We start from the raw sequence: 27,929 nt of genomic DNA on the forward strand, positions 1-27,929 counted from the left end.
TGCACATTTTGGAGTTAGAGAAACTCCAATCAACTATCTCAGAATACCACATGAGGATATGGTGATGAAATTCCTTTCCGGCTAATCAATCCATTCTGCAAAGTTTCCGAGCACGAAATGATTGAGATGCTGATTACATTGTAGGGTACAACAATTTTGACTTCAACCCAAAGTTCAATAACTCCAATCAATCGAGTCGGATTGACTTTTTCGTCGTTGCCCTCCCCCGCCCATATTTGATAGAACATGTTTCTAACTCACAGCAGAAATCGACTTGACAGCACGGGACGTGAAGACCAGAAATTTAAAATGAGATTGTTCTTTTCAAAACTCACTTCCAATATGACGACGAGGATGATGATAATAACACTACACAAGCTTCATCCGTCTCATTATTAGTAGGGCTGGGTACAATGATTCGAGTACTCGAATCTGAATTGAGTTTTTAATTTTAATGATTTGAGTCGAGTAGTAAAAGACGATTTTTTTGAGTACTGAAATTATACTCTTGTCGCCCACGAAAGTTAATTTATCAACGGCAATTATAGTTTCGATACTATTTTCCTCTGTTGAAGCCTTGGAGCCTTGATGGGTGGTATCGTAGCATATGAAACATATAGTACAAAGCTACGACGGTTACTGGGCGTAGCACATTCTCGAAGTTATGATTATCCCACAACATTGTTACCAAGTGGAATGAAATCGGTAAGGTCGAAAAATACCGAAGTATCATTTATGAGATGGATAACAGGCATTATATTCTTTGTTGTGGCATAAACGGTACATATAGTTGAACTTTGACGTATTACATTCGGCTATGACGTCATAATGAGTGATACTCGATTACTCGACTCGATTCGAAGCATAATACGTGATTCTGAATCGAATCACTCAGGTACTCGATTTTGCCCAGCCCTATAATTATTAGCTGTAAGAAAGCAGTACAATTTTCGTTTTATGATTTAGGTGTGGTGAGGGGGTCGGGGTGCTGGCACTTTATTCGTTGTCAAGGGGGGCGGTACCTCAAAAAAATTTTGGAAGCATGCACTGGCCATAATCTTCGACATCCTCATAGTACAGGTGTTTTCATGTGAGTGCAGAACTTGAGATCAATATACGTCACTGGCAAATAAACTTCTATGGGTTCTATGGTCCTATGCCTCCTTTTACTCGTGACCCTAATCTAAGTATTATTTCATCTCGCGACCCAAGCCCCACGGATCGTCAGGAAATCATTTTAATGTCAGTATGCTACGTATTTACGGGCATCTATGAATTAAAATGGCGCAGACAACCAGTTGTACGCAATGCGTTTTAAGCCACATGTGTGACGCACGGCATTCCAAATCGGGGTGCATTATTTTTCCTCTGTTAACTACAACCATGCTGCGGGCCGTGACCAAATTTACACTCTTCGTGACCCATGTTAGGGTCGCGACCAATACTTTAAGAACCCCTGCTCTAAAGTAGGCCTATAGTACGTAAACTCTGTTGATGTACAGTTCATTTTGCGCACCAGCAATTTATAGTATTGTATTAGATGTGTATTGTGGTAGATTGATTGATGGTTCGCGTAAGGCTCCAAGTGAACGAGATGACGAGCGTCTGCTAGGAAGCTTAAGCACGCTTGGCGACTCGAGCCGGAAGTAGGCAATGGAGAAGCGTTTCATTCCAGGTACTAGCTGGCTGGATGTGCCTATAGCGTTGACCCCGCTGACCGGCCAAGCTAATCAAGCTATATCGGTTTGTAACAGCGTTATGTTGCTATATCACTATACTGTACAGTAGGGCTGTTCAAAAATAACTTTTTTCCCAGATTACAGCCATTCACTGATTAACTTGTCAGGTTACCCTAAAAAACGCTGCACGCCTAATTTGGTTCAATTCTAACAAGTATAGGACTCTGCGGATCCAATTAAAATTTTTAATTTATTAAAGAAAAATTAAAAAAAAAATTCCAAATTTTTCTGCCAACCCCATGATATTGTTGAGCTGTCTTCAAAGACGATGCAGAAAAAATTTGACTCAATTCCGACCAGTAGAGGCGGAGCTATGTGAGTTTTTCGTTGATAGTCCTCGGATTATGCACCAATTAGGGTACACTGTACACACAGTCAATGATTGATAGCACGCGGGTACGGCATTGCAAAAACTTGGGGATGCTAGAAGTGTTGCAAGCCAAGAAGATGTAGCAATACGACACCATGATGTGACGAAGATTCTAATTTTCATCCTTACGACTTTCACATTATATATCTTCGGTCAGCGCATCAGTACGCAATAAGACTGCGTGTATAAACTCCATCAGGGGTGGAGAAGCTTATGAGTACTGCCGGCCGCATGAATCGCATAAAAGTGAATTAGTGCAACATTATTTTTCATTTTCAAAATGCGTATGAAAAGACAAAGCACACGAGGGAGATATGCCGGTATAGAAGAGCTCTTACGGGAAGTAGTGAATGAGTCTTCCTATGTTGCGAATAATGTGGGTTCCTTAATCCATGTTATCAACGCCACATAAAGGTGGTGAATAACGTTGTAGTGCGCTCCAACGCTGCATCACCAATGGGTTGTACGGCGATTGGACATTTCTATTACTATGACACGGTAGTGATCATACTTATTTCGTTATTTATATGTTCCAATATTCAAAGGTAAATCTGACGCCATGCAGCATTTGACGGCTGGCGGTCACCGTCATCAGAGCATCTATTCCGTCCCAGCTAACAACATGCTATAACAGTTGGACCGACGACGATTTCGATGTCATATAAATCGACAATATCTAGTGCAAGTCGTCGCAAGGCTACTACTACTACTACTACTACTACTACTACTACTACTACTACTACTACTAGTACTACTACTACTACTACTACTACTACTACTACTACTATACACAACTATGACATAATTATACAACTTTCAAAGAGAAATTCATTTTTGTAAATGGCATTTGTTCCAGACACTATTCAAACAAGTTTTAAACAAACTGTTTTAAAACACCTCTTGTTTTTAATGCAACCCAATGGTTATTATGCCACGTCAATTGTTCAATAAACGCGACGTGTAGGCTATGCATTGCTTTGTCGCGGACAATCGCGATTCTCTCGTTTTCTCCTGTCTCGAGAGCCGCATTTCGCTTTAGTTGTTTTATACCATGTATTGTATACATATCTTATGTAAATGTAATGAAACGTTTTTTTTTCGGAATCAAAATTTCGGCGTCTTCCGTTTTGTTGGCGAACGGTCAAATTCAGATCGATGGTTTCGACGTAAATACGGCGGTACTCTTCGGTCGAACATCTTCGCCGCTGGTTATTATGACCGGATAACACCATTCGCATTCGGACTTTATGACTTGTTGATTTACTAACTGTTTGGATACTTTCGCAATATGTAGATTCTTATCGATACAGTTCGCTCGCTAATGATGATGGAACTTTTGGAAACATTATAACTGCACAAGTGCAGTCGTGTTGCAACGACATTAATGTGAAAAGACAATATAAAGACATAGATAATGAGAGAGTGCCAGATTGGAAGTCAGCCAAAAAGCATGTAAATTATAAAATTATTCCAGACGTTCTTTCATACGTCGTAAATCAGGCATGGATGTTGCTGGAAGCAACAGGTCAACTTTTCCTTTACCATCCGTCACAACCCAAGATAAACGATGTATGTGTGATGTCACATCAGTTATCTCCCTACTTAAAGGAATACAGTTGTCGTGTCGCACACGCACGGACCTCGAAAGGGCAATAAGCTGCCACTATTTGGTCGAGTAATAATGAGTATGAATAAAATGCAGATGTATTCATATCGAAGCTCACTTCTTATAATGTAACAACCTGTATTTTCAAGTGCTTTCGTCTTTCTTGACTATTGCAATGAGTGTCTATGCTATTCCATCACGGGGAAGGAAAATGGATGTTGCGTGATAGATTTTCAACGTTATTACTAAAGAAATGGGACTAGGACGGTGGTCACGCCAGTAACACTAAAGGAATGTGTATCACTACTTTCGTGAAGGGCCATAGGAAGCGATGATTAGCTAGCTTACGTGGGATAGGATACTATAGTGAAGATCGCAAATGTCTGCTGCCAATAATGTTTTCAAACCTTCAACTACAATTTGAGACCTCATCATATTTAGAGCGCGGTGCCTCTTCAAGTTGAAGAGGTAATCCTGCATGGCAAACGATCTCTGTGTAGAAAATATGACACTCACCTGTATTGAAATCATCAAACCATTGATATATGCTATTTTCCATTTGGAGTTACAGCAAAATACCCTTTTCTTCACCTGCAAATAACCCTATATACATAGACCTACGCGTCGTCTCAGTATAGTCACAGACTATCACGTTCATAAAGTGATCCGAGCCTAATTGGCTAGAAATTATTTATGTAGCTTTGAAAATTGGATCAATAAGTAGATACCAATGTCTCATTACAGCGCATGATGCCGATGTCTGATTCAAATGATCGAAATAACATTTCTGTTCGTGTTGGTATGCGAAATTCCTTATCTAGGCGGTTCGCGCTGGCACACGAACCCCACTAATCAAAATCATGATATTTAGCGGTTCGATTATTTGCATCCGCTCTATAGACACTCAGATTACGATGCGAGACACAATACGTATCATCAAACTCGTCCGTGTGTCCGATACGTCACTGTTAGATCCTGACCGTTCGGATGTCTTTCTCTTTAGACCAGTGGCTCCCAACCTTCGAATCATCGCCCTTCCCGACTGATCAAGCTTGACACAAATTTTCGCCCCGCATCATAACGAATCCGAAAAAGAGGACATATAAACGGCAAATGTATTCACCTAACTCTGGTCGCTGGTGAATTGCTAAAATAAAGGTCATTTTTCGGTTAGGTGATGGAAATTCCGGTTTCCGCGTTTATACTTACCGTTGAGTTGAACTTTTCTAACTCGACTTTCGCGTCATATGTAGGATAAGCACTAAGCAGTCTTCACGCATATTTTTCCATGTTAATTAAATATATCTCACCGGAGGTTCTAACACTTCTGTCCCCCTTTCTCCCCCAGTTGCCCACTTTGGTATTTGCACCCCCGTGCTTCTCAAAATCGCCAAATGTCGAGCGATATCACTCAAGTCGGGAACCACTGCTTTATAGACATATTTGATTTGCGCCCCTTCCTATTTGTCATTCACCGAGCCTTTCTTGTGGCTTGTTTTGTAAAGGCATCTTACGAGTAAGGGGACGAGCTCAGGAAAACGAAATCGAATTATTTTATGGAAATCGCAGCAACGATAATTCTCGGGTAGACTTGACGTTGGCGCCTTTCGCACCTCCTACGCCAGGATCGTAGAAGCAGGATTTCAATCCCTCTCAATTACGCACCCTGTCGTCATATATTCGACGACACCTACAATGCTTCGACGGTAATTAGCGCGAAGCCGTCAGTCACAAACTATCTCGCGCTAAAAACCGAAACGTCATGTACTGCTATATTCCGAACGATTTGCTGAGCCATATATTACTGTGATGAAACATCATATTAGCGACAATGCGGTGTTATAGCAACGACGCGTCTCGCTACACAATATATATTGACCGTTACTTTCGTGAAAACATATTTGTAGCTCCATATAGAGAAGGACGACGAAGATTTTGAACCTCGCAATTTGGTGTCACTGTCACCAACTTGTCCCTCATGGTGACTAGAGTGAAAGCGGAACACAGCTGTCGGATCGTTATATCGTAGCATATGAAAGAATGAACATGTGCTACATTTGCTGTTTTGATGGATTACACTAGTCAACGCATATTTTTAGGCGGAAAAGCTAAGAGTGGTAAGGGGTTATGAAGGACACTGATTCTGAGTATGACCTTGTTTTTTCAAATTGGCTCTTGTTTTGGAGGTAATCCATGGGGCTATTTTGACTAAAATTTCATATTTTCGTGAGCCGGAATTTGAACATGGATGATTGATGTTCAGTGGTAGCTTTCGAGGTGGGCGAGGTAGGCCGTCGCCTAAGGCCCCCTGGTTGATTTACACGCTTTCGACCACCAAACCCGATCTACGCGCTTTTGTTAAACTTTATCAAATTTACGCGCTTTTTTTTCCAACTATTTGTCATTTTCTGAATTCCCGTGAAAATCCGTAGGGTATCCATAAAGAATATGGTTCCGTACCGTAAAGAGGGGGCAATCACCAATTACACTGGTCAACACATATTTTTAGGCAGACAAAGTAAGAGTGGTTTTTGGGGATCTGAGGGGCACTGATACCGAATACAACCTTAGTTATTTTTTCAAATTGGGTCTATTTATGGAGATAATCCATGGGGCTATTTTGATTAAATTGTCATATTTTCGCGGTATGGACTCGATAAAAATCAACGCAGTCGTACTATAAAGTTCAGAAATTCAATCTACATGTAATCTACGATGTAATTTTCACACGCTGAAGACTGTTTTACATCAAAATACATAAACAAAATTATATTTTTTCGCGGTATTATATTTATCATAGTTGGAGACTTTCACGGATATCATGTACATAAATAAACTCAAATCATGTATGTAAGTATTTACCTAGATACTCAAGTTAATCAATTAAATCAGTTTGATCTCAACCATCTATTTTAAACTCAAAATAATCAGTTGGAATATAATATTAATATAGGCTTACCATACGTCCTCTTTTAAGAGGATTTGTCCTCTTCTTTTACTTTTTTAAAAGTGTCCTCGAAGGACGCCCTTTGTCCTCTTTTTTGAGATTTTGTCCTCTTTTTTGAAATTTTAGGTCAGATTTAGAGCAAATTGCGAGTGATATGCCGCAAATTAGCACAGAAGTGAAGCTCCGGCGGGTATTTCGGAGTTAAAAACGGTAATTTTAGCTCTGAGCGATTCACCGGTTTTTGAGAATTCTACTCCGGATTTGCAAGTTGCAAATTTCTGAAAAAGTAAGTAATTTAGTGCAGTTTCTCGAAAGATCCCAACAATAGACTGCCATAATCTGTTCGTCACATTTGGACTAATATCTTTATTTGATGTTTTGATGTCTTTGTGGAGCCTTTCCCCTTTGTATTCTCTCTAATCACTAATATTATCAGAAAATATATCAAGATGACTGAACAGGAAGTGAGATTTAATGCTCATGTTTTCTCCGAGGTTTCCATATGCAGATAACATATCTCGGACCAACTGTTTGTAGTTGGGTGCTTTGTCAACTTCCAAAAGGTTTTATTACCTACATCCTAGAAGAGATGCCATGCAGTGAGCTCCTTTCCTAATATGAAATTGCAATCCTTCATCCGTATTCGAATCTAAGGTCCATCAAAGATACCAGATTCAAGCTTCTAGTTTGATGTGGATACTAGGTATACCCACTTTGTTGGCTCAGTGGAAAATTGTCCATTTACAAGTCAAAAGAGATGAGACACATATGAGTATTTTAGTTAAGCCCCCCCCCCCCCCCCAACGACAAATTTGCTAGCTTATACTCCTCTTTCATCGTGGTAGAATGACCACTTACAGGATAAAATATATTTCCGTTGTGCAAAAGTTTGATTTTAGGCTTGACAAACTGCTCTTTTAACAAACAAAGATCTCGCATCGGGTCATGTTAATATTGATGGAATAACTGCTGAGAATGACATGAGGGTTTTTCATAGTCTATTTATTCGCAGTAGTAATGTTGATAAATCTAAGATTGACTTCCTACCAGGTGTTATATTCTAGGGTAAATACAGTAATTTTGAGCTTTTTATGGGTGTATCTTATTTTCTATAGCCAATCTGGCAAAACTAATGTGATCTTCGTAATCAGCAACCTTGAAACCCCCAGAAATGACTTCTAGATGTTCTGCCAAAAATAAAAATCATTTTGTTGACCAATGTTATTCACGTGAAAGTATTCATATTCAAACAAATATGTTTTTATTTACTATAAATTGTTTCGCGGCTGGAAGAAATCCTCTGGTCGTATGCTTGACACCCCCGGTCTAGATCATACTCAAGTCAACTGTTGTTTCGGACTGAGAGCGGAATCTTTGCAATTAGCATTGCGATCGCCCACTAGTGGCTATGACACAATTGCGAAGATATCTTGCGCCGTTGTGGTTGTTTGTGGTATTCGTGGTATTTGTCGACTACTATGGTCATTTACACCAGGCCAGTATTCTTTATTTTTATTCCGTAGCTGCCGACTTCTAGGACGACCCACTTCTAGGCGTTGTGCGGGTATCAGTTCGAATCTTATTTGTACTTACTTATTTGTACTGTGGTCAGTTGTGAAGTAGCCTACTTCTACTTTTTCAAAGTATTCAATACAATATCCATCGTAAAATAATATTTATTGAACTCGAAGATTTAAACAGATTTAAAAGCAAAACCAAAAAGGCAAAGTATTTTAATTGTTGTGTCATACTTTGCCTTTTTGGTTTTGCTTCTAAATCTGTTTAAATCCCGTTAGTGTGCCGTTAACTCGAGACAAGAGGCACCAGAAAAATCTTCGAGTTCAATAAATATTATTTTACAATGGATATTGTATTGAAAGCTATATTCAAGTTCTGTACCACGAACCAGCTATTTTTCAAAGTAGTCAAGTAAATCTAAATTTTCCGTTGTATTTCGTGATTCACAGTATGTCAAGTTGAAGCCTGAAATTCCTCAAATTACAGGGATAGAGACTGAGGTATTTCTGACTTTATTGACATTTTAGACATGTATTATCACTAGCGGACAATCGTTGAAGCTGTCGTCTATACGTTTTAGCAGGGCTGTGGAGTCGGAGTCGGTGGAGTCGGAGATTAGCTAATTTTAGCTTGATGGAGTCGGAGTCGGAGTCGTCAAAACTATAATGGCTGGAGTAGGAGTCGTGGGGAAAATACCGACTGGAGTCGGAGTCGGAGTTTGTCAAAATGACCCGGACTTCGACTCCGAATCCGAATCCAACTTCTCTATCATGAAAACAATTGCTTTTAAAGCATTTTCCATAGAAATATTATGTACCACCAATCACTGTTATAAATAACCATACAGATCAGGTGCGGCCAACCAGTAGCACGAAGGCCAAATTCTAGACCGCGAGAAGCTTTTGTGTGGCCTGCGAGGTAATTCTCTAAATTATTTATAACATCAGGAAAAATTGCAAGGCCAACCAAACTTTGATTAGCCTGACCGCATTATTTGATGATGACTAAAACATCAGTTCTGACGCATTGGCGTATCCAGGGACCGGCCACGTTTATCGCAGATCTTCGGATATGACCATAAAGTAGAATATTTCGGACCAGATTTATTTGACTTGAAATTTTTCTCGGCATTTCGCATGATTTATTGTCACTAGATTTCTTGCATTCAGTATTTGAGCCCCCTTCAGAAAATTATAAATATATGTTATTTACAGATTTGAGTCCAACTATATTCGCAAATAGGAGATAATGTGTCGGCCAACATGCGGCTTCGCTTGTGCACTCGCAGCGAGATTGTCGACGATGAAACATTTGCACAAAATGATAGAGGCATGTTCACCGAAACCGTCGATATTGCTATGACTAAACGTCGAATAATCCAGTCCTTGCCAAATGAGCCCAGTGATATACAGATGCGACCCCCAATCTGTGTTAGTAAGATATTTCTTGATACAATTCAGTCTTACCTTTTAAAAAATTCACGTTTCGCGCGACCAGGGCATGACTGCATGACATAATTGTTATCAATTTTAGAGCGCAGTAAGAATTGTTTGCAATGTTACCTAATTCGGTTCGCTTCTATCGGACGACTAAAAAAAGGTTATCAACATTCCAGTTGCCCGCGCAATGGTTCATAAATCTCATGTGTCCCTGTGGCCGAAAAAGTTGGCCACCCCTGATATCGATAAAATTAGACATTCCTTGCAAATTACAATTCAGTTGCACAGAGGAAGAAAATCGCAATATGCATTTTCGCGATGCAGTCAAAATTGATGCAATTTTTGGATTTATACCATGATACTGTGACAGAGAAAATGCATCGGCTGGTTTTGTAAAATTATAAAATTGATGTAGGCCTACATATATAACGAAACGATGCTTCCCACTTGACAAAATTCAACTTATTTGTAGTTTAGCTTAGCTGTTTGGGTCGAAGAGATGATTAAGAAAGACTGCAAGTCCTAGTCCTTGAATACTTAACTAAGTACATGTAGACTAGACATAGGTGATGGTATTTTACTACTTACTAAATGTCATTATGACCAATGCCTATAAGTAGTAATATTGTATGTCATATTATATAATCAGTATAGTGTATAATGAGAAAATTAGTAAGTTCAACCTCTGTAATAGTTGCTGACTCGTTCACATGTGCAAAAGCTACACTGGAATTTTTTATCTACATTTTAATTATACAGGATTGAATATATGTCATATTTGAACGATTCTTACATATTAGGATATTAGAGAGTCCATGTTATAAAAACTTATAAAATATGAAAAAGGAAGGATATTTAGCAAATCATTCTTTCATGTTGATTGCACAGTGGATAATTCAAGCGGTGCCACAATGAAACAATTTTGCATACCCCAGGTAATCATATGCTCGCATGATAGTCATTCAACCGACAGTGTGGCATATAATTTTCGAAGTAAATTGGTAATACTGTTGGAGTCGGAGTCGGTACGTTTAAACTCTCAGAAGTCGGAGTCGGTAGGCTATATTGAAAATGTGTGGAGTCGGAGTCGGAGCCGGAGTCGGTGGTAATATTTACTGACTCCATAGCCCTGCTTTTTAGTCCTGGATACATCATCTTCACCTGCACATAGCTCAATTTGAAGCTCTTGACAGTCCATGCGAACGTATTATGACTGTTTTCACAACTACTTACTTACTTGAGTAGATTTAAAGACAGCCGATTCGACTTCTGCTTGAAGTAGTTTTACGTTGCTTTTAAAAGCACTTATTCCACTCGTACTTGAGTGAGTCTTTGTGTTACCACTTCTACTTGAATAACTTTGAGTAGCTTTCTTGACTACTTTGATCACCTCTGCTCATTTGTACTCCTCTAGCACGTCGCGACATGACTTCTATACTGATGAAACAGTAGCATTGATTCTACATACCCATGGAACACTCAATTATGTGAGCTGATGCCAATAAAGTTGCTCTGAAGGGGACTGTCGTAATAACTGACTAATCAATGAAAATAACGATAACTTGATTGCGGAACATACACGAACTCACGCAGAGAGGCCTCCCGGATAGTATACAATTATGGCACGCACGCATCGTTTTATGTCGAATAATATTTCATGGTATCACGATTTTGCAAAATCGCGACACTGCAATTGTAATAGAAAGGAAGCACGAGTGGGGCAAAACCGTAAAACAAATTCAGCGTGATACTGTGCTCAGACCTGCCGAATTGAACATGTGCAGTTCTTACTTCCGTACATACACTAAAAAGAGCCGCTCAGTCTCTGACTGACTAATGGTAACAATAGGTCAATTTACAAAACTTGCATAGGCAAGGCGTAGGCACAGGCGCTGCCATGCAGTACGAACATTTGATGGGGTGGATTTCGTAAAAATGACGTGACTTCAGAAAAAGTCATCGTGACACAATGGAGTCAAATCACGTCACAAAATCCAAATCCAAATGTTGAAGTGGGAATTCGCACATTTCATCCACCTCCCCGACACCTTAGCTACGCCCCTGCAATCAGCCTACTGACCACGCAGCCATGCAATATGGCCGGCGAGGCAACGACCATTCTGTGCACGCCTACACACACAAAAAAATTTACCTCGATTTACCGCGAAATGTCTGGAAGCAGGGTGGCCAGCCACTTGGCAGTAATATAACATTACCGTCACTCAATGTAAATTCAACTTACACCCGTCCGGTAATCTAGCTTTACACGCCAGACTGTAATGTTACAGTCACCTCTGGTATATTCAATCTACATTCTCTCCTGTACATTTACGAGGAGACTGTCATTTTACCTCCTACCTAGTACCTACAACCCTACATGCTGTCCTTTGTAAATCAGATTACATGCCAGCTTCTAAATTCACGTACATCCATACCTATCCCAAAGCAACGCGATGCCAAAATACAGCAAGTTTCTTCACGCTCTAAAAACGACATTGGGACAACTGTATATTCATTCATGATTCACGATGAAAAAGTATTGCTGCTGGAGGTCTAATTCTTCTGTAGGAGGAATGCAAATATAGCACAAGTGGTCCCAAGAAAAGGTGAATTAATTCCACCGCCGGATAAACTTCCAATTTTTTCTTTTTCTCGTCTTCATTCCTTCTGTGTGACTAGTATCTTGCAGTTCCACTAAAAAGAACTCATGCGTAAGTCGCTATATTAAGCAAAGTTCCTAATCTAGACATGACATTACAATAACTACTAAGACAAATAGGCTAACAAAAATATAACAATTTTTGAAGTACCGGTACTGGTACATTTTGTGACGACGGCTCCGCCTTTTACATGATATAGCAGAGATTCATGACTTACTTTATCTAATGCAGCGGTTCTCAACCTTTTTGGACATGCGCCACCCTCGGCGATGGCCAAAAAGTTTACGCCCCCCTGCACTTATCGTCACGTCAAAAAGAGCACATCATCTAACACAGAGATAGGCAACCTTTTTGCTAATCACGGTCACATTTCAATTACTTAGGTAGTCTGGCGTGTAAAGCTAGATTACCGGACGGGTGTAAGTTGAATTTACATTGAGTGACGGTAATGTTATATTACTGCCAAGTGGCTGGCCACCCTGCTTCCAGACATTTCGCGGTAAATCGAGGTAAATTTTTGTGTGTGTGTAGGCGTGCACAGAATGGTCGTTGCCTCGCCGGCCATATTGCATGGCTGCGTGGTCAGTAGGCTGATTGCAGGGGCGTAGCTAAGGTGTCGGGGAGGTGGATGAAATGTGCGAATTCCCACTTCAACATTTGGATTTGGATTTTGTGACGTGATTTGACTCCATTGTGTCACGATGACTTTTTCTGAAGTCACGTCATTTTTACGAAATCCACCCCATCAAATGTTCGTACTGCATGGCAGCGCCTGTGCCTACGCCTTGCCTATGCAAGTTTTGTAAATTGACCTATTGTTACCATTAGTCAGTCAGAGACTGAGCGGCTCTTTTTAGTGTATGTACGGAAGTAAGAACTGCACATGTTCAATTCGGCAGGTCTGAGCACAGTATCACGCTGAATTTGTTTTACGGTTTTGCCCCACTCGTGCTTCCTTTCTATTACAATTGCACTGTCGCGATTTTGCAAAATCGTGATACCATGAAATATTATTCGACATAAAACGATGCGTGCGTGCCATAATTGTATACTATCCGGGAGGCCTCTCTGCGTGAGTTCGTGTATGTTCCGCAATCAAGTTATCGTTATTTTCATTGATTAGTCAGTTATTACGACAGTCCCCTTCAGAGCAACTTTATTGGCATCAGCTCACATAATTGAGTGTTCCATGGGTATGTAGAATCAATGCTACTGTTTCATCAGTATAGAAGTCATGTCGCGACGTGCTAGAGGAGTACAAATGAGCAGAGGTGATCAAAGTAGTCAAGAAAGCTACTCAAAGTTATTCAAGTAGAAGTGGTAACACAAAGACTCACTCAAGTACGAGTGGAATAAGTGCTTTTAAAAGCAACGTAAAACTACTTCAAGCAGAAGTCGAATCGGCTGTCTTTAAATCTACTCAAGTAAGTAAGTAGTTGTGAAAACAGTCATAATACGTTCGCATGGACTGTCAAGAGCTTCAAATTGAGCTATGTGCAGGTGAAGATGATGTATCCAGGACTAAAAAGCAGGGCTATGGAGTCAGTAAATATTACCACCGACTCCGGCTCCGACTCCGACTCCACACATTTTCAATATAGCCTACCGACTCCGACTTCTGAGAGTTTAAACGTACCGACTCCGACTCCAACAGTATTACCAATTTACTTCGAAAATTATATGCCACACTGTCGGTTGAATGACTATCATGCGAGCATATGATTACCTGGGGTATGCAAAATTGTTTCATTGTGGCACCGCTTGAATTATCCACTGTGCAATCAACATGAAAGAATGATTTGCTAAATATCCTTCCTTTTTCATATTTTATAAGTTTTTATAACATGGACTCTCTAATATCCTAATATGTAAGAATCGTTCAAATATGACATATATTCAATCCTGTATAATTAAAATGTAGATAAAAAATTCCAGTGTAGCTTTTGCACATGTGAACGAGTCAGCAACTATTACAGAGGTTGAACTTACTAATTTTCTCATTATACACTATACTGATTATATAATATGACATACAATATTACTACTTATAGGCATTGGTCATAATGACATTTAGTAAGTAGTAAAATACCATCACCTATGTCTAGTCTACATGTACTTAGTTAAGTATTCAAGGACTAGGACTTGCAGTCTTTCTTAATCATCTCTTCGACCCAAACAGCTAAGCTAAACTACAAATAAGTTGAATTTTGTCAAGTGGGAAGCATCGTTTCGTTATATATGTAGGCCTACATCAATTTTATAATTTTACAAAACCAGCCGATGCATTTTCTCTGTCACAGTATCATGGTATAAATCCAAAAATTGCATCAATTTTGACTGCATCGCGAAAATGCATATTGCGATTTTCTTCCTCTGTGCAACTGAATTGTAATTTGCAAGGAATGTCTAGTTTTATCGATATCAGGGGTGGCCAACTTTTTCGGCCACAGGGACACATGAGATTTATGAACCATTGCGCGGGCAACTGGAATGTTGATAACCTTTTTTTAGTCGTCCGATAGAAGCGAACCGAATTAGGTAACATTGCAAACAATTCTTACTGCGCTCTAAAATTGATAACAATTATGTCATGCAGTCATGCCCTGGTCGCGCGAAACGTGAATTTTTTAAAAGGTAAGACTGAATTGTATCAAGAAATATCTTACTAACACAGATTGGGGGTCGCATCTGTATATCACTGGGCTCATTTGGCAAGGACTGGATTATTCGACGTTTAGTCATAGCAATATCGACGGTTTCGGTGAACATGCCTCTATCATTTTGTGCAAATGTTTCATCGTCGACAATCTCGCTGCGAGTGCACAAGCGAAGCCGCATGTTGGCCGACACATTATCTCCTATTTGCGAATATAGTTGGACTCAAATCTGTAAATAACATATATTTATAATTTTCTGAAGGGGGCTCAAATACTGAATGCAAGAAATCTAGTGACAATAAATCATGCGAAATGCCGAGAAAAATTTCAAGTCAAATAAATCTGGTCCGAAATATTCTACTTTATGGTCATATCCGAAGATCTGCGATAAACGTGGCCGGTCCCTGGATACGCCAATGCGTCAGAACTGATGTTTTAGTCATCATCAAATAATGCGGTCAGGCTAATCAAAGTTTGGTTGGCCTTGCAATTTTTCCTGATGTTATAAATAATTTAGAGAATTACCTCGCAGGCCACACAAAAGCTTCTCGCGGTCTAGAATTTGGCCTTCGTGCTACTGGTTGGCCGCACCTGATCTGTATGGTTATTTATAACAGTGATTGGTGGTACATAATATTTCTATGGAAAATGCTTTAAAAGCAATTGTTTTCATGATAGAGAAGTTGGATTCGGATTCGGAGTCGAAGTCCGGGTCATTTTGACAAACTCCGACACCGACTCCAGTCGGTATTTTCCCCACGACTCCTACTCCAGCCATTATAGTTTTGACGACTCCGACTCCGACTCCATCAAGCTAAAATTAGCTAATCTCCGACTCCACCGACTCCGACTCCACAGCCCTGCTAAAACGTATAGACGACAGCTTCAACGATTGTCCGCTAGTGATAATACATGTCTAAAATGTCAATAAAGTCAGAAATACCTCAGTCTCTATCCCTGTAATTTGAGGAATTTCAGGCTTCAACTTGACATACTGTGAATCACGAAATACAACGGAAAATTTAGATTTACTTGACTACTTTGAAAAATAGCTGGTTCGTGGTACAGAACTTGAATATAGCTTTCAATACAATATCCATTGTAAAATAATATTTATTGAACTCGAAGATTTTTCTGGTGCCTCTTGTCTCGAGTTAACGGCACACTAACGGGATTTAAACAGATTTAGAAGCAAAACCAAAAAGGCAAAGTATGACACAACAATTAAAATACTTTGCCTTTTTGGTTCAGCTACGCCCTTGCAATGAGGCTGTGACCAGGCAGCCATAGAATATGGCCGACGAGCCAATGACCATTCAGTGCACGCATACGTGCGAGTTGGAAGTAGAAAAATGAAGAAGATAACAAGTCGTTGCGTGCTGACGCACAAGCAATAACTAACGTTTCGTCCAAGCGGCGGTAAGACACAAATGATGTTCAAGTCGATGCAAAATAATGCGGTCGAATTGTGCCTCATAGAAATTCCCGTGCGAATGAGAAGCTGGTAGCACTTATGTTCTTGTCGAGCATTCGCCGTTAGCCTTATCAGCGGATAGGTCGGAAAACGTAAGCGGCGCAGTTACACGCTGCTGCTCGTCGCTGCGCATGCTTTCTTCCGAGAATACTTCGCCTCCGCTTGTGACCTCTGCCTTTCTGTAATGACAAAAACAAGCCGTTACGTGAACGATCATTCCCACGACCATCTGGACATTCTTTGGGCTTCGCGTGAGATTTTTATTCACTAGATCGGTGGTTCTCAATCGTAGTTGCAAAATGCAATAAACTACATTCTAATAACATTTCATTACCGCCGGGAGCTTCTCTGTTTATTGTCGGTGTCAACGATCGACAGCGAACAGAGGAAGCGCGTGAGTGTTAGCATGAGAGTGGGTATTTTGTATCATGAAAATTTGTACGTGACGTGTGAAATTGTCCTTCACCATATGTTTTGTTTCTCAAGTGGTCTAATGGTAACATTAATTTCTCGTCCCTACTACAAGAGTCCACTTCTTGAGTTACTTTCTTCATGGCCGGACTACTGAATCTGAGAGTGCAGTCATGAACGTTACTATAACGATGGTAAAAAGCTTCATTACCCTTTGAAAATCTTTGTCGTTACTGTTCCGGTGTTGCTGTCGCTGGATTGATGGTCAGTGGCTCGCTTTCGGTGATGGTAGTGGACGGCTCCAGATAGGGAGTTGGTTCGTTTGTTGACCGATTGTCTGACTGATGCGGCGGCTAAGCTGTTGTTTATAAAAAAAAAACAGCACCGCTGTCAGTATTGTTTACCGAATAACGGAAGTGGAAACTATACGGCAAGTCCACTACAGTGATGTCGTAAAGGAATGGTGACACGAGTCGTGCAACAACCCAGTGTTAGGTGTCATCGACATACGTTTGTACGATGTGAAGTGTCTGACTGTGCGCTATGCATAGAGATGATCAACAATCGAACGTGGAATATGAATGTCACGCATGCATGTTATGTTTTCGAATTCGATCACATCCTAATGCTAGATTTCTGCACACAACGAAATGGAAGTGATTCACGTCAGTTCGTATTGTGCGCGGGATGTTCTGTCTTTTTCTAGCAAGCACATGTGCCATTCCTTCGCTTCATACAGTGACGTGACGCAGACCTGCAGGCCCTGTGCAAACATGGTAGTTTTTCATTAACTCAATGGACGACTGCTCCTCGCCGTTCCCAGTTTTGCAATATACACCGGAGCTGCGCAACGCCGCTTGATCATTATTTTTCTTTAGCGCTGCTTCTGAACGCCAGCGCTGTTTGAGTGTTGACTTATCGCTTTGATGTTCAGTGCCGGAAGCACTGCTGTGACATGCCGGAGCTGCAGTCACCCCGGAAGTGAAATGGAAGAGCGCTTTAAAGGACCTTGTTTCCCTAACCCGCCTGTTAATATGGTATATAGTGAGTGATATTCGGCATTTCCAGTTGAACACATGGGAGAAGGTAGTGAGTGGATTCCACTGTTATAACATGAAACTGACATCACTTCAAAATGACACAATAGCAAATTCACAACTAAATTCCGTCTCCTCATATGACAGCAACTTACGCACTCCAACCGAGCGAGATAGTGTAATGGTTATGAGTCCGGCTTGTCCGTCGGCAGGTCGTGGGTTCGATCCCCGGCCGGGTCATACCAAAGACTCAAAACTTGGTATCCGTAGCTATCCTGCTAGGCGCTCAACAATCATGGATAGCATGGAGGAGAAAAAACCGGGGCGCAGACTAGATGACCTCACGGCCGTATCGCAACTACGACGTCAATGCATCTCGATGGTGCAGGCGAAAAGAATATCATATCCCGATAGCAACAAACAATGTACCCTTGTAGTCTGATGTTCTGCATATTGATATTTTTTATTTACTTACTCAATGATTATTTTATTTAATCGTCGTAAGTAGAATACTTGAAATTGCACAGAATTAGATTCTTCTCGGCGAACTGTACCTCACTCTGAGAGAGTACCCGACTCTCTCACGTCATCTGTTTTTGAATTACAAAAATATGTTGTTTACTGCTAATATAGCTTATTTTTAGGGCTGGGCAAAATCGAGTACCTGAGTGATTCGATTCTGAATCACGCAATATGCTTCGAGTCGAGTCGAGTAATCGAGTATCACTCATTATGACGTCATAACAAAATGTAATATGTTAAGTTCAAATATGTTCCTTTTATGCAACCGCAAAAAATATAATGCCCGTTATCTATCACATTAAATATACTTTGGTATTTTTTCGACCATACCGATTTCATTGTACTTGGTGACAATGTTGTGGGATGATCATGACTTCGGAAATGTGTTATTTCCAGTAACGTTCGTAGCTTTGTACTATGTGTTTCGTATGCTACGATACGGCCAATCAAGGTTTCAAGGCTTCAACAGTGAAAATTAGTATCGAAACTATAATTCTCGCTGATAAAAATAACTTTCAGTGGCGAGAGCGCATAATTTCAGTACTCGAAAAAATCGTCTTTTACTACTCGACTCGAATCATTAAAATTAATACTCGATTCAGATTCGAGTACTCGAATCATTGTGCCCAGCCCTACTTATTTTAATATATTAATAAACTGGACTCGCCTATAGCAGGCTCTCTGTGTTAACGATTGTTTTTTTAACGATATCGCTTCAGAAATACAAGAATACTGTATGAATCCACTTGAAAAGACAGATGTGAACTCGTCGAAGTTGCAGTGTATACAGAGAATTTCACCTATGTCAAAATTTTTTTCAAACAAAAATATCGATTATCTCAAAGAATAGAGTCAATTCGGAAAGACTAATGTCATTTTTGGATTCAGCGACACTGAGATAAACTCCATACCGGAGTTATTCCGTTCCATTTTGAGACTTAAAAGAACAGTTTAGTTGCGTTTTGTGGCATATTACCATAATCAAGTATTTTCAAAATCAATGATCCTCAATTCATCAGATTTCTCCTAGCGCCACTATCACCATTCGCGATCCATAGTTACTTAAGGCGGGTTCGTCGCATCAATTTATCGTACAAATACGTTACTTGCAATTTAGTGGCAGTAAACTTGCAAGCGGTGCTATTTCAACAAAAAGACACTAGGTGGGCGATGCAGGTGTTTTGAACACGCTATTTTGCGGACATACGGCATTCATACGGAAGTACAGAGCAAAAACTTACTTAATGCGTCTCAAGAATCGAGTTCCAACAAAGTTGTAAATGATCGGATTGAGCATGGAGTTCGCGAATGCTATCAACGACACGATTTTAGACAGTCTGCTGCAAAATTCACTCTGCGACAAGAAAGATTTCATACTTATCTAGTTGCAACACACAGTGACTGAATGTTCGCATACCGATTTGGAGGTAATTCCTTGCATTTTTGCCAAGTGAACCCCGTGGAAAGGTAACCAGCATATGACGAAGAGTACGACCATACACGCGCACATTATCGTGACTCGTGTTTTGTTCCGACTGGATTTCGATGAAGAGTCTTTCCTTTTTTTACGGCTGTTCCTGGACACTGACGACGGTCCACTGTCGCCAACAGAGCGAGTTGCGTTCATTCGAAGGACGATCATGGTGTAGCATGCAGTCATTACCTGTAAGTGGTAGCTAATTAGGAATTTCAGTTCAAAGGTCGAATGCGCTGCACGGTGCATTGTACTAAAATGGTTGATTGTAAATCCTTCAAATGAAGAGGTGGTCAGTAACGAAGTACTTCTACTTTTTCGAATTACTCAAGTAGTTTCCTCTGCCCCTGGTACTTACTCAAGTAGATCTGATTTTTGATACTTCTACTTCTACTTCATAATATTTTGTGATCTACTGACTTACTTTTCGCTATTTTGAGTTTGTCAAGTAGAAGTAGTTCAATCTTCCAATCAGGAAGATAGCCTGAGGAATTTCGGGGCTGTTTTCACGGAGTTTCAACATTTAACTTTCATAAAAGTTGAGTAAAGCCCAGAATTTTCGTCGCGCATCGCGTGCAGTGGATATGGCGTTACCAGTATGATTTCACGAAAGTATCGATGAATATAATTTAGGTAGCGGGTTGGCGTGGTTCGGTTCACACAGGGATATCTAGAACTAAATATCTAGATATCCCCGAGTTCACATCACATTGTTGCCCTTTGCCCATATGAAATAATTCATCGCAGTATATATGGCTCATCATAACGTTTGAAACTGATGTTTCGCAATCTAGCATTTACTTGTCATTTGTCATATCGTAATCTAGCATGTCCATGGTGCGTCCTAACCTGGAAAAGTGGACTCTGACATTTTTTGTTAGTTTTAGAGATGTTTCAGCATACCACCTTTGAAACTTTCTGGACTAAAGGTATGAAAAACGTGTTCCACTTTTAGAACTAGTATTGATGTTCTATTTTCAATTCCTAGTATCATATACTTTGAGTTTGAGTTACAATTAATATCAGTTCTTTTGTCTGGATAACATACAGGTTGAAGTTTAAAAGCAAGTGTAACAATGCCTTTAATTTCCGGAAATAAAGCTACACAATATGGCATTTATACGGTCCACCATATTTTTATTAACGTTTACTAATCGCGCAAAGTGTCTACACCTTATCCTATAAAACAAGGGTCGGCAACCTACGGCCCGCGGGCCGGATCCGGCCCGCCAAGCGAAATCGTCCGGCCCGCGACATAATAATTAGTTATCACAAGAATACGGCCCGCCGCTTCATAATGAGTTTCAATCTGCAGTGCATCGCTGCATGAAAAAAAATGCGGCATTGCTATAATAGTAGCCTACATCGTATTAGTCTATTGTTACGCCATAAAACGAAGGTGGTTGAAGTAGGAGATGGAGATGGACTAAACTGGATCAGTGCTTATCAATCGGGTGTATCTCGCAACCGAATGTGTTCCATGCTTTTTTAAAGGGTTAATCACTCTAACGGGGTTTGACAATAAAGGTGTTCTTCCGTTGCTTCAAAAACGCTTGGAGCATCTCAGACGCAATGACGGAATCTCAAACTATTCAATTATAGATAACTAGCTTCAGTACGTTAGTTAGCCTGTCTATAGTTTGATTTTCCAGAAGGCATTGTGTGCCAAGACAAGAAACCTGAATAGTGTTTTGGCCACAATGGTGAAAACTGTTAATATGATTTTTGTCTCATCAACTGAATCAGTTACGCCAGATATTACTAGAAGCAGAGAATCAATATGGCGATGTCATGTAGGCCTATATCTGTCATGTTCGCTCATTGAGTCGAGCAGCTATGTTTACACGAGTGTATGAACTGAGAAATGAAATAGCAACTTTCCTCGAAAATACAAATATCGTCGACTCATAATCTTGTAACCGAAAATGGGTATCTCATCTTGCTTTCCTGGTACATTTAACGTCACATCTGAACAAATTGAACTTGCAACTTCAGGGGGAAAACAACTACATACATGAGATGTTGAGGCGCATTCAAAACAAATCTGTGACTCTGAAAATGGCAACAGTACAAAGAGAATTATGCTCACTTTCCTATACTGAAGGAGAGAAAACCTAGTACCAACACTACATTTGTAACTGTGATACGAAATTTAACTACTGAATATTCACCCGCTTTTCCGACATTCCTTCTCTACAAAATGAATTCTGACTATTCAGTATTCTGTTTAATGTGGACGCCAATACCATTGCCTGAAAATTTCAAATGGGCCTTTCTGAAATGCGATAGCAGTTGAATTGAATGATAAATTTCATACAAAGAGTACGTTCTTGAAATCGGTCTTTATCCCAGCTTGACCAGCAATGCAAAAGAAATTGCATCGATTTTTGGAAGCACGTACGCATGTGAACAACAGTTTTGAACAATGAAATTCACGAAGAGCAAGCTAAGATCACGTATTTCGGACGTTCATTTTGAATAGGGTCTGATTCTTGGTTCATCTGACTTGTTACCAGAAGTTGAAAACCTTTCACAAAGCAAGCTGCGTCAATTGTCACAATTATTCTGTGTCGTTGTAGTGTAAATACATGTGTCTTCGGATTGGTATGATTGAGATTACAGCAATGTAGGATAATATACCGAAGTGAGCTTAAAATATAGTACTAAGAAAAAATCCGGCCCGCCAAAAGGTTGTACACCCGAAATTTGGCCCGCGACCAGCAAAAGGTTGCCGACCCCTGCTATAAAACTTCTCCGTATTGCTCTTCGACTAAACTACGGACCTTATAATATGGGGGATGGCGTCATACCATGCTATTTTCCAAAACGTGCTGTTCGAGAAAACAGGATAAGTATCACATTTCCATATCAATCCTATCATTTTCATCCCATGATGTGGACGAATGCTTATGCTATCGAAAATTGGATACCTGCTGGTATGCATCAATATGAATCAAGCTCGTCACCTTTCGCATAGCTCAATTTGCACCTTTATACAATCCTTGTTAACAAATTAGGATCGTTTTCACAACTACTTACTTACTTGAGTACTTTTAAAGTCAGTCAATTCTACTTCTACTTCAAGTAGTTTTAGGTTGCTTATGAAAGAAGTACTTCTACTCGTACTTGAGTAGATTTTTTCGTAGATACTTCTACTTCTACTTGCAGGGTTGCCATACCGTCCTTATTTCTAAGATTTGTCCTTATTTTGAAGAGGGAGGTCTTTGAAAACTCAACTGTCCTTATTTCTGAGAAATGTCCTTAATATCGACCTGCGTCCTTATTTTGTCTTATTTTTAACAACTACAGAACTTCGATCGTTTTCCTCTGGTATCTGTGTTGCATAAGATTATGATTTTGCGTAGAGATTTAGTGACATAATAAATGAGCGGAGCTCCCGTGGCATAAACACCACAGGATTCAACTTCAAGTGGTGAGTTAGATAGGGCAGTGAGTAGTATAGCAGTTTTAGTGGTAGCCTACCAAGCTATCGCAGTAGACGTCATTTTAGCAGTAAATAGTCATTCAGTCAGTCAATCAATCAGTCAATCAGTTTTTATAATAGTGGCCAACTTGCAACGTGCGCCTCCTCATCACTATATTTACAAGGTCGCGGCCATTACAAAAAGCTCAAACGCCCCAGTAATTTGTAGGCGACTCCACGCGACCTTGTCGGAGACGTCGTCGATATAATCAGAAAACAGTTTTCGCAAGGCGAGCTACTCAATACGATGCCGCAATCATAACCCATTCGTTCTGTACTCGAGAGACGAGATACTGAAAAGATCAGACCTGGACGGTCAAATCCTGTGGTGTGTACGCCACGAGAGCTCCGCTCACTTATTACGTCATTAAATCTCTACGCGGCGCTATTCTGATCGGCCCGGGAAAATTTGTTTCGTATTCAAAACATAAAACCTACTTCTGAATGTTGATGCGTGGATTAAAACCACAGGCTGTAAAATCTGAACCGCAAATTCGTTTACTTAGAAGTTTGCTCAATAATATGCCGCGATTACGCAACTTACTAAGTAACCCGGCATGCGTAATCCAGATTCAAAATAAAGCCAATGTAGCAAAGAGTGCCGTAACAATTAAAGTCATAAGAAGCCACTCTTTCCATATAGTTTAGTGTTAAAGTTAAAAAGTGTTCTCTCTTGTTTCGGCGAAGTGGACCAAGGAAAGGAACAGACTTAGTGAAATGACAGTCAAATCCCAGTTACAAGTAAAGGTAAATCTAGACCAGAGCTGTCACAGCTCGTGTAAATACAAAGTATGTACAAAAACGCTTTTTGATGCTAATCTAAATTTTCGACTGTCCTTATTTTTGCGTCTTTGTCGATGGCAACCCTATCTACTTGAGTAGCTTTCTTGACTACTTTGACCACCTCTGTTCAAATGTTATAATCGCACTTGAGTACCTGGTTAAAAGCTGCAACATCCAGGATGGTCCTCATACTCGACATATGATACAATACCCGTGGAGATAAGGTCGCTATGCAATGTGTGTAGTGCATGAAGCGCAACACGTATCATGCATTCAGGGCCACGGATCTGCAGACGGCTGATCACAGGAGAATTTTGAGGTTGGGCTATTTGTATAATGCTCAGGTCGATTATTAGTTTCGTTTTGATATTCTAGAAAAATATATTGATGTTGCAAGATTGATTTTACTTCCAGCTTTGGATCGACTCATCAGGATGTGAGCCGGATTTGTAGTATAGAGCAAATTTTGTTGTTGTGACGTGATTAAGTGAAAAGGCTACAACACCAATGGATCGCGACTCGCGAGTTCGAATCAGATGGGGTCGACTCCAGAATTCCTAGGTAAGTGTTGGATGTTTATCTGGGCTCCTCCTCGCCATCTGATCCGTGCAAGCTGTGTGTTAAACGGCCTAGAAGTGACCGTGCTGCAAGTCAGTAGATATGGGATCAGAATAAAAAATAACGGGCTGGTGTAAATGACCATTGTAGTCGAAAAACACCACGAATACCACAAACAAGCACGGTTAGAAATCCGATTAGAAAATAACCTTGAACAAACAATACAGTAACGAAATACCCACATGGCACAAACTTCTGTTTACTGTACTTGAAACTATTACGTCACAAGAAACGTCCATTTTACATTTCAAGGTGTGACACGGTGCATTTTTAAAATGGAAAATAGGCCACGGCTACAAAAAGGTTAAGAACCACTGCTAGACGCGTAGAGACGTGTTATGCTTCAAAATATGATGGACAGCGGCATCATGACGTGTATATAAACCAAAATTTTGGTTTGCATTTACATTTTCACTTGCCCAAAAACTGCTAGATTGCATTTGATGAACATTAGGGTGCGGAAAGTTTCTGGTCTCAGTAAATTTGGCTGAGATTGGAGGTAAGATTCGGATAACATCTCTACAAATGCGTGATCAAGTTTGATCAAGTCTTGGTTGAAACCTTGACTTTCTTTTCGCAATTGTTGAAGCAAGCCTCAGTACTGGTCAGAGATTTTTAAAGAATAGACCGTGGTATAGGAAATGGTTCAGCACAGGTTTCAGAAGAGTTTATTTACTCTTCGTCCGTTTATGAAATAATAATATTTAGTTTAGCCGAGCGGTTATCAAACTTTTTTTTCATAGATACGCCCCCCTTTATGCCAGTTAAGTATTTCGTTCCCCCCTTAAAGTCATGTCACACGTTGAAACCAGAATGTTAGCGACCCTAACAGCTAGTTTGATGGCATGGAAGGGTATGACTATACACATAGCAATAAATATGAAATCAAGGTAAATCGCGCGAAGCGCGGAAACAATTTTCAGTTTACCGGAGCTTCGCGCCGCTCTTCAGATGTTTTCACGCCTCCCAGTTTGAGAACTACTGGTTTAGCTTATATTGTATTTCACCAAGTTTTCTGTTGTTACTGATGTATGGGAAACAGATTAGCATGACTGAATTAGTTAACGAGGCACGCATAGAACACCAATGTAAAAGGGGTAATTATTTTATGTTGTGATTGTCAGGTTTCAATAACAATGTAACTGAACTTGTAATTAAGTAAAAAATTTATCAAATTACAATTACAAGAAGCATGTATTCAACTACATTCCGCTCAATTACAAATTGCAATTGGTCCAACTATGGTCATGTGTGGGAATCCAATCCATATGTCGATCCTCGAACAAATCTAACGAGAATTCTCACCGATACCGATATCGTCTCGAGTAGAAAGCACAATCGTAGGGTTGGGATTGGCTAGTAGGCCTACAATATATAACTCAATACTTACCATCACAGGAATGACGAACATCATTATAAAATTGACCCAGAGAAAAGCGATGAATCCAGGAGCGTATCCCATGTAATAGCATCCTTGGTACAGGTATACGGGAGCTCCAGAATCTACCGGAACTTCGACATCTCCTGAGTACTCCGAAGGCGTAGGTGCGGCTTCGAAAGCGTAACTGGAAAGAGATACCGATCAAATTCGGATACGGCATCTTATAAGGGTCGGTCGACTCTTCTATGCTGGTGAAACAGATCAACGAATTTGTTGTGCCTGAAGTTCGATGCTAGCTAGCCAATGTTATTGGCTGCGCTGCACCATTTGGCCTCGCCTACGCAGCTCTCTTGAGTAGTGAAGTCTCAAACCGCAGATATACTCAATTTACGAATTTAGACACGTCGTTATCATATGTATAGCGCAAAATGAGTATAAGAATTTAAACGATAAACAGCGCTGAACTGCAATAATATCATCGCTGATCTCGCTGTTTATATTTATAGCATAGGCCTATATTATAGTTCTGTGGATGCTCGGTCAAGGGAATCGACAGATTCCAGTTTTGCAAGGAAGTGTTTGTTCTGACTCGGCACGGGCTCGGAACCACAACATAGCAATCGAGAAGTCAGATGCTCTCGTGTTTGCTGGTGTTTTTGTAGTACTTACATTTTCGGTTCGGAGATATTACCCTAAATCAGAGGTCTCAAACACGCGGCCCGCGAGAGCATTTTCTGCGGCCCGCGACGGCATTTTAGAATTTCCAGTATTCAACAACATATTCAAGTGTCCTATATCTTTTTTAGATGTAAGAACTTAAACTTCACGCTAAAACTACCATAAAAATCACTGAAATCTCAACAAACTTCACTATCACATCACTTTTAAAAGCTACCATGCGGTAGAAGATTAGCTATTATGTCACATTTCTAGTTTATGATGATAAAACATGACCCGTTGATGATTCGTGACTGAAAATTATGATTTGTTTTGGTGCAACCTTCTCGTAAAATTACTCGATTTCGGATAGACTGGGTGATTAAATAAAAACGACTCAAGTTGAGTCGGGTCAAACGTTAAAATCAGAGAAGGACCTGCGACTCGGAACGGTGACTTGGTAATCCTGCGGACGCAACAATCTATAAAACTGTCATGGTTATAGTAAGATATCAAAAGGTCGTAGCTTGCGTTGCGTAGGGTATGTAGCTATCTCATCAGTATGGCAACCATTTGTATTCTCTATTCTGTGACCCCCGTGACGTATATTTGGTTACATGCTGGGGTTGTTATTTCTCTTTATCCATGTTATGATCGGTTGCGAGTGAGGTAGTAATACGCTTTACAGATGTAACACCAATGAATTCTTCGCCGATCGGATATTTCTAATCCAGGGGTTCTTAACCGGGGTCTGTGGACCCCATCGGGGTACGAAGCACCACATCAGGCTGTGCTGTGGAATTTTCTTGACCAATTTATTCAACTGGTAAATAGTCTTCGCGCTACGCGCGATTTTATGTGAAAAGGCTTTCTGATTTTAATGTAGGTACCATCAGAAACTGTGTTGAAAATGGATAGGGGCTACAAGAAATATTATTGGAAGCACAAGGGGTACAATTGCTAAAGAGATTAAGAAGCAATGTTATTACTATGGCTCAATTATGATTATATTTTAGTTGTTATTGATGTGTTCCAATAATAATCGAAGGCAAAATCTAACGCTGATTAAATTTAATTTTGGCAATGACAGTGACAACTATATCAAAACCAGGATTAGGCTACACCGCTCAAACGCTCTGATATCCCATCAAT

At 40.1% G+C, this 27,929-nt stretch overlaps 3 protein-coding genes across 7 annotated transcripts in view; all 3 read right to left on the reverse strand.

Annotated features, from left to right (window-relative positions):
* Window positions 1-5,415, reverse strand: part of LOC145440145 (somatostatin receptor type 2-like) — a 29,429-nt gene extending 24,014 nt beyond the window's left edge. Inside the window, exons 1-2 of the mRNA XM_080317729.1 lie at window positions 4,925-5,415; window positions 4,232-4,862 (exon numbers count right to left, since the gene is read on the reverse strand). Coding sequence (XP_080173855.1) covers window positions 4,232-4,274 — 43 coding nt within the window. The 5' untranslated portion in view covers window positions 4,275-4,862; window positions 4,925-5,415. The remainder of the gene's footprint in view (window positions 1-4,231; window positions 4,863-4,924) is intronic.
* A 6,675-nt stretch (window positions 5,416-12,090) lies between these two features.
* Window positions 12,091-27,929, reverse strand: part of LOC145441095 (kappa-type opioid receptor-like) — a 37,476-nt gene continuing 21,637 nt past the window's right edge. For 3 of the 5 annotated variants that reach the window (XM_080318890.1, XM_080318889.1, XM_080318888.1), the window contains 5 exons: window positions 26,130-26,304; window positions 19,798-20,043; window positions 19,622-19,734; window positions 17,033-17,179; window positions 12,091-16,589 (listed from right to left, as the gene is read on the reverse strand). In XM_080318890.1, the coding sequence (XP_080175016.1) occupies window positions 16,448-16,589; window positions 17,033-17,179; window positions 19,622-19,734; window positions 19,798-20,043; window positions 26,130-26,304 (823 nt within the window). In that variant the 3' untranslated portion in view covers window positions 12,091-16,447. The remainder of the gene's footprint in view (window positions 16,590-17,032; window positions 17,180-19,621; window positions 19,735-19,797; window positions 20,044-26,129; window positions 26,305-27,929) is intronic. The other 2 variants (XR_013915731.1, XR_013915730.1) reach the window with 2 other exon arrangements.
* LOC145441094 (somatostatin receptor type 2-like) overlaps window positions 17,274-27,929 on the reverse strand; it is a 91,647-nt gene continuing 80,991 nt past the window's right edge. The window contains exon 8 of the mRNA XM_080318886.1: window positions 17,274-17,847. Within this exon, the coding sequence (XP_080175012.1) occupies window positions 17,553-17,847 (295 nt within the window). The 3' untranslated portion in view covers window positions 17,274-17,552. The remainder of the gene's footprint in view (window positions 17,848-27,929) is intronic.

This window comes from Botryllus schlosseri, chromosome 6, assembly GCF_051294905.1.
Source record: "Botryllus schlosseri isolate E-star chromosome 6, Bs_hap1, whole genome shotgun sequence".
Taxonomy (NCBI): Eukaryota; Metazoa; Chordata; class Ascidiacea; order Stolidobranchia; family Styelidae; genus Botryllus; species Botryllus schlosseri.